Here is a 7,484-nt window from a genome sequence, read left to right on the forward strand (position 1 = left end):
TAGGTATAGCAACCATTTGGAAAACAAAATGTCGCATATTTTTAGGAAGAACTGTTCATACCTGTAACACACCAAAATGCACACTTCCGAAAAGAAAAAAAAAAATTATCACAAAGTTAACCAAATTAATTCACTTTATCGTGTGCCATTTTTTCCTATTTTTATTTCCCCCCTTTTTTGAATTATTTATAACCGAATGGAGTTCATAAAATTCTATTTTTATTTACGATGTGAGAAGTAACCTACTTATTTAAATGTAGCAACGGTAAACGCGATAATAAAGCACAACGATTGGTAATCGTCCACTCTTCATTGAAGCGCTGAATTTTTAAGTTCGGAAAAGTTGGATTAAAAAAAAACAAAAAAAAACGTTAAATGTGTGTAAATACAGGAAAAAAAAAGAAAGAAATTACATACACATATTGTTTACACAAATGGAAAAAAAGGGGATATAATTTTCATATTATATTCCACTTTTTCCATTCAAAAGGCATTACCGACAAATTGCAGTTTCACAAAGGTGTAGGTATTTCTGTGATTGTATAATAAATGACAAATTAAGACGACGTATATTTATAGAAACATACATGCATAGGAGGGGGAGAAATAACAAAGTGAAAATATTCAACAGAATAATCCTAGCAAAATAACACTTTTCACATTTTTAAAATGTGTCTAAGTTGATTAGAAAATTATTATTGTGGCATGGGTTGAGGGCAACCACCATTTGGGGAAAATGTTTCCCAAAATAAACATTTAATTCTTTATAATGAGGGACGGCGAGGGAGCTGCGATTATGCGACCTTTCATCCGTTTTGTGAAAATTGAGAAAGTGAGTGCAACTGAAAGGTCACGCCTGTACGTAGTCTTATTCCTGTACATTATGGCTTCCTTTCTATTAACACTACTGCTCATGTAGCGTGTTATCCGGATCGTACCTCCTTTTACCGAATAATTTTCCTAATTTTGTCGGTATGCTCAAAGTCTAAGTTTCTATTTTTTGATAATTTTTTAAGATATGTAAGTTCTTCAGGGGTGTATATATAATCATCCTGTTCCTTTTGTTTCTCTTCTGTCTTGTCAAAGTTATTCAGGTATTGTATATTTAAATCTGTTTTCAGGAAATTATTGATCTTTTCTGCTTGTATAAGTTTATGTTTATTTATAATTTCGTTATATTTGTAGTAATATTTATCCGAGCACCTTCTGCTATATTTTACTGGGTACTGTGGTATTATTTTACATAAGCTTAAAACGTATTTCATGTGATCACTAAAGTTGCAGTTTGCTCCTAGCCAAAATTTAACTCTATTAAATCTTAATCTAATTTCCTTAATATTTTCAACATTGTTATAATAGTAATCATTATTCGGGTTACCGATGTTATACGTGTTTAATTTTTCCCTTATATTATTTTTATTTACATATGTACCCAAGACTTCGATGTGTTTTCCATTTTTCTTATCTTTTTGATTTGCCACAACAATTTTGAAAAATCTTTTCCTTTTTACACCGTTTATTTGGCATCTTATTCTTGGGGGGCCTTTATCTTTGGAAAAGTATGGCAAAAATAGCCTCCTTATCATTTGAAGGATGCAGGGAAATGAGAAAGTATATTATGATATTCAGGTGATAAAAAAATGATCAGTGTTTTTTTTTTATCGTTAATATACACAAGTTGAAAGAGAGGAATTTTTTTCATGTGGGGGATTTATCACATTTATAATAATGCTGAATTAAGAATGAAAATATTTAAGTTAAATGGGTACCTATGTTAAGTGGAAAAATGAATTTTTGCCATAAAAATAATCTATTTAGAGGAATGAAATTTAAATTTGGACTTTTTCTCAGTATGCTTAACTGTGAAGTGTATATATAATTGCGCTTTGTGCTATTTTTTTCAAAGCGCATATTTAAGTAAACGTTTTGTTCTTTCTTCGTCAAATGTGATTTGCATATGTTAGCGTTTGCATCAATTATTTTTACTTTTCTTTTTCAATTTTTTTTCCTAGCGTAAACTTGAGAAGCTGCGCTTGCATACGAATCCGCATAAATACATATATATACCGTTGCATGTGCACATTTCTGGTAGGATAGTTACACTACAGGAGTACATTTCTGTTACACATTAACTGCGCGGAAATTTTTACTCATTTAAGCATAAGAGAATTGAGATAACTCATTACATATGTGATAATTGTGCCGCTGCTTTTCCATGAGGAGTGAGTTTTCTTTTCTGCGGAACTTACTGTGTATTAGAAAGATTAATAGGGGACTCGCGCCAAGTGAAACGTACACACGCTTTATTCATCCTATAACTAATGCGAGTGGGAGAAAAAATGAGTGAAGTGAAGTCCTATAGATTTAAGAAGAAGCCCCCCGACTTGATATCCAAGTTTAAGTAAGAAGGAAGAATCAGCAGATCGGCCACGAAGCACCTCCGCTATGTTGCGCTTCTCCTATGTTGCGTTTCAACCATCCCGCATTACCACTTTGCTTATCCTACGAATAAGTAAACCCCCGCCTTACTTTGGCGCCGGCTGTTACTCTTCAATATAATTTGTTCTTATTTATGCTCCTTTTCAGAGTCATCAAAGAAGACTGGTACGACTTCATAAAATACATGAGCGACTTAAGGAACATGTATAAATGCCCACTCCAAATGAATGGCCATTGTAAAGATATACATGGTGAAGATCATATTATTACTGTTAATAAGAAGGCCATTTATGAAAATATACATGATGTAATGAAAATTAAGGAGTGGAACAATGACATAGAATTTGATGAGCATCCTATCTGTAAAGATTCCTCTTCGGACTCGTGTAGCCATTCCGAGGAGTCTGGTAGCGTTTACAATTTTAACAAGTATAAAATAATTCACAACAACATATATTCCAATAACGCCAATGTGAAGAGGCAAAAAATTAATGCGAAGTACAGAAGTCTATGTGTACCAAGGGAAAAGCCCGAAGTTAAAGAGGAGAAGAAAAAATATAGCCAGGAAATATGCTATAAAAGAAGAACAAGGAAAAAGAATATTCTTAACAGCTCTTGTGACAATGGTGAATTAAATAAGAAGCGCAATAAATTAGCAGAAAATAATCCGGTTGTTCCAAATGAGCAGTGTGATCTGTATCATAAAAAGATTTTGAGCAGGTCTTTAACGGAATTCAGCAAGAATGTTTTATACCAAAAAAGTAAAAATTCCGCATATATGCCCTACCGGGCTGAATACGATTATACATACCAATGGAAAGAATATGATGTCTCTTATGACCAAAATGACTGCGACATAGAGTGTAACGATTTTGTCGATACTAATGAAAGTCGGAAGTACAACAGGTTGCGCGAGTGTAAATATAAAGAAAAAGTAGACAATAGGAAGAAGGAAAAAAAGAAAAAACGGAAATATTTTAATAATGATGAGTTTTCTCGAAGTAATAGCCTTAGTAATTTATCTGTTAAAGATAATATTAGTGCAAGTGATGTGCCAAAAAACAAAAAGAATAACATTTTTGTTAAGAAAAATAATAAATATGAGGTGTACTCAACCCCAATAAATAACACACATAAAAATGACTCCCAAAAGTTGAGTAAGCGCCCCAAAAAGAATGCCACATCTGACGAAGCAATACAGAATAACCCACACTTTGACGGATCCTATGCATATAATTTTGCCTATATGGATAAAAATGATAGATCGGGTGGCTCCACTCCAGTGGAAGCGGCGCATGGAACTATCATGAATTTAGAAGAGGAAATAAGAAACTACAATTTTCGCCCTCATAATTGAGCGCAATTTAGCATGTTGGCTGTTGTTAAGAAAATAAGCAAATGGAGTGGAACCAAATTGGGGTGGGGCATTCACTGCTTGGACAAAGCACTCCCGTGTTTGTTGGTGCATATGTATACGTGCACCTATAGAAAGAAGTAGGGGCGCCATGCTGGTATAGTGGGGAAGGTTTTTCCCTTTTTTCTTACCACAAAGGTGGAGCACAATTTTATGAATTCTTCAAAAAATATAAGGAGGGGATATAACAAATTAAAAAAAAAAAAAATAGGAAGATACAGAAAAGAGTGCAACAAGCATACACTCACAGGATGCGACAAAAAAACTTCTTAAACGATTGTGGTGGTGGTTGGGAATAAATATGCGAAAGGAGAAAAACAGATCACAGTTGCCCAGAAAGAAGGAGGCACTTGTGCGTGAGAATAATGTTGGAAATTTTGTTGGGGGCAATTTTAATGTGCGATGAAAATTTTGCTAAAATTTTGTCAAAAGATCGCGTAACAGGATTGGTTTCCATTCTTCATTTCCATAAAGGTATATAATATTGTTGCTAATATATATGGAAAAATTGTTAATCGAATAGACTACATTTCCGTTTATTTTACGATCATTTTTTTGCAAAAATACGATACCATTTTGTACGCAATATGTTTCTATATAATTCTTTACGTTCATATTTTCGTCATGTTGCGAATTTCTTCTATATTGATTTACATCATCTTCTATTTTGTTCATCACCTGGACATATTTTTTCGCAGAAAATACATAACTGCTTTTTGATTCATCTCTCATGTGATTTTTTCTGACATTCGGCATGTAATTTATTTCAAATACCTTATTAATTCTTTGTGGAACGGCGTAAAGAGGAACTGGAATTTTTATATCCTTATATAAGTAATAGTAATTTAGATTATCATCTGAACAGATTTTACTTTTGTCAAAGTCCAGCACCATTTCAACGGGGAAGGTAACAATTTTCTCCTGCAATAGGTAGGTTTTTATCACGTTTAATATGCTGAACATAATGTTTTTTATGGAATTATCTTTCATTAAATTACTTTCAAAAACGTCTTTCACCTTTTTAAAGGTTTCGTAAATTTCTTTTTTTTTATTTGTTAGCATTAGCTTCTTTTGTTCCTGGCTTTGGGCGTCTTTTTCTGGCGCGAAGGGAGCTTCCATTTTGTGCTCACTATTTTTTAGTCCATTTTTTTGTACATATGACGCGTTAAGCTCTCTCAGATAATCACATACGTGTTTGGAAAAATTGTAAAAAAAATAAACTTTGAAGATGAGAAAGACAATTGTGTCGTCCACGCACTTGTGCAGTATGATAACATTACGAAGGCGTTGCACAAAATTGTCGTTCACAAAATCTATGTCAATTAATTCGCAAATTATCCTTTTTACAACAGTTTCGAAAATTTCCTTTTTGTACATACTTTCCATAAGTGCTAATTTGATGAGTTCTATATAATTTTCTGACAGATCAAATTTTTGCAAATACGGACATATAGAATGTGTGTAGTATCTGGATAAGGTGGAGCCAATGTCAAACTGTTTGTTAATATCAAACAGAATGGATAGTTTCTTTTGTATGTCCTGTAGAGTGTGCTCCTCTATTTCGCCATTTTCGATGTTTTCGACACTGGACATTATTCTTTTTTCAATAAAAAGCGTTAATATATTTTTATAATATTCTATATTGATGGCGTCCTTAAGAAGTTTTATATGACTGTAAAGTTCTGGAAAATTTTTTCTATACAATACGGGGTACACATAGGTGTAGTATATTATGTTGTCAAATTTTTTTTCAATTTCTCGATATTCCATCATACGGTTTTGCTCTGCTCCGATTAGAAGAATTTTCTTTAAGCATTTTATATATTTTATATCATTTTGGTTAAACTTGGGTTGGTTGCTTTGGCTGTTCCTGTCCGGTGGGGGCTGTTTCCTGGTGGGAACTTTTTGATTTCTTGCGGTTGGTATATCTTGTGTTGCTTCGCTTTCCGCTTCGCGATGCTGGGAATTTTCCGAACTTTCCGAGCTTTTCGAACCTTCCGAATTTAAGAAATTTTTCGAATTTCCCCCAATTGCCGTGCTTATTTCTTCAACGTGTTTGTAATCATAGAGGAACTGCTTTTTAATTCGTTCATTGTTATTGTGAAGATAAATGCGAAGGAACTCCAAGAAAAACCGTGACACGCGGATGTTCAGATACAAGAAGTGCGAATTTTCGTAAATAAAGAACAAAAAGGTGTACAGGTCACTCAAGAGCAACGGGTCCCTTCCCTTTTCAATTTCGACATTTTTAATGTCTATTAAATCGAAGATGTGTTGTAAGTTATCCATCGTCCTGTATGTTCCAATGTAATGTGAAGAAGCACCGCTTAGTCTTGGGGCAATTTTGAAGTATTCATTTTGGCATAATAGCTTATAATTACTTGTTAATAAATTGTTTAGCTTTTCTTCAAAGGTGAGAGACTTAGGAGAATTGATGTCCCAATATGTTTCGTTTCCCTTTTCACCTGCCCCTTCTTCGTTAAATGGGTTAGTCAAATGATTGGGTTGGATATTTATCAATTTCGTGATTCTCCCCCCTTTAGGAGAGTTACACACGTGAGGATTACGCTCTGAGTGTCCATCGTCATCATCATCATGATAATGCTCAGCATAATGATCAGCACAATGATCAGCACAATGATCAGCAGAATAATCAGCGCGATTGTCACCATCATCTTCCTCTATCTTGAGCTCATGTTGTTTAACCCGAAAAAGGTATTCATTAAACGTTGCGTTGTTAAAGAGAGAGGGGTAGGTTAGCGTGGTGTGCAAATTTAGCAAGTATTTATACGTTAAGACATTTTTTAAAATTAAAACGTGCAACTTGTAAATATCCTTGTGAAAACCAGGACTTTGGTAATTCCTTAATTTAGTTTCAACCTCTTGTTGTTTTCTTAGGATATCGCAATACTGGAACATGACATTTTTAATATGATCAATGAGCATGTTTTGCAGATTTAGTAAATTACTAGCCTGTCTGTCATCGGATTCATCACCATCATGGTGTAAATGAAAATTTGAATTAATGCAGGCGTTATATTTTAACTGCGTGGTAACCCTTTTTTTTGTCTTCTTAAAGCTCCAGAGGTTGTTATATTTATGCTTCTTTTTCCACAAGTTTTTGCTATACAATTGTTCATTAAAAATGTCAATATAACTTTCCTGTGTGTATAAATCAACATCAGAACTGGAATCATTCGAATTTTCTTGTGGCTTTTCTTCTAAAAAGATTACATGCTTCTTTTGAACTTCTATAGGAGCAATGTTCGTTTTTATTTTATTCCCAATGCCATCTTGATAGCCCATTTTCCTTAAAATTTTAAACCCTAATCCATATATTTCGAAAAACTTTTTGTCCTTTTCTTTGAGTTGCTTCAGATTATACTTTTTTAGATTACCTTCTATGAAATCATTTTCCTGCTTCTTTTTGTCAAAATTGAAATCAAAGGTGAAGTGTTTAAAGACGTCATACTTGTTGAAGTCATCTGAATCATGGTCACTGAAGGTAGAGTTCAATTTATTTCTGTCCTGTTCTGCTGATGGTACATGCTTTTTGTTATTGAGAAACCCGCCACTAACGAATTGCACTGGTTTTAAATATTCCTGCAGGTCTACATTTTTGAAAGAGCCT

The 7,484-nt window shown here is 33.6% G+C and overlaps 3 protein-coding genes across 3 annotated transcripts; 1 reads left to right on the plus strand and 2 right to left on the minus strand.

Annotated features, from left to right (window-relative positions):
- Positions 1 to 944: 944 nt before the first annotated feature.
- Positions 945 to 1,586, minus strand: C922_01454 (hypothetical protein; the record flags this gene model as incomplete). Its single annotated transcript, XM_008817057.1, has 1 exon — positions 945 to 1,586. One exon carries the CDS (start codon positions 1,584 to 1,586, stop codon positions 945 to 947), a length of 642 nt encoding a protein of 213 aa, XP_008815279.1.
- A 753-nt stretch (positions 1,587 to 2,339) lies between these two features.
- C922_01455 (hypothetical protein) lies at positions 2,340 to 3,796 on the plus strand (the record flags this gene model as incomplete). The annotated part of the gene is made up of 2 exons (XM_008817058.1): positions 2,340 to 2,401; positions 2,587 to 3,796. 2 exons carry the CDS (start codon positions 2,340 to 2,342, stop codon positions 3,794 to 3,796), a joined length of 1,272 nt encoding a protein of 423 aa, XP_008815280.1.
- Positions 3,797 to 4,267: 471 nt separating this feature from the next.
- C922_01456 (hypothetical protein) lies at positions 4,268 to 7,464 on the minus strand (the record flags this gene model as incomplete). The annotated part of the gene is made up of 1 exon (XM_008817059.1): positions 4,268 to 7,464. A coding segment is annotated over one exon (3,197 nt), but the record flags the coding sequence as incomplete, so codon positions are not given.
- Between the last annotated feature and the right edge of the window lie 20 nt (positions 7,465 to 7,484).

This window comes from Plasmodium inui (genome assembly GCF_000524495.1).
Source record: "Plasmodium inui San Antonio 1 unplaced genomic scaffold supercont1.4, whole genome shotgun sequence".
NCBI lineage: Eukaryota > Apicomplexa > Aconoidasida > Haemosporida > Plasmodiidae > Plasmodium > Plasmodium inui.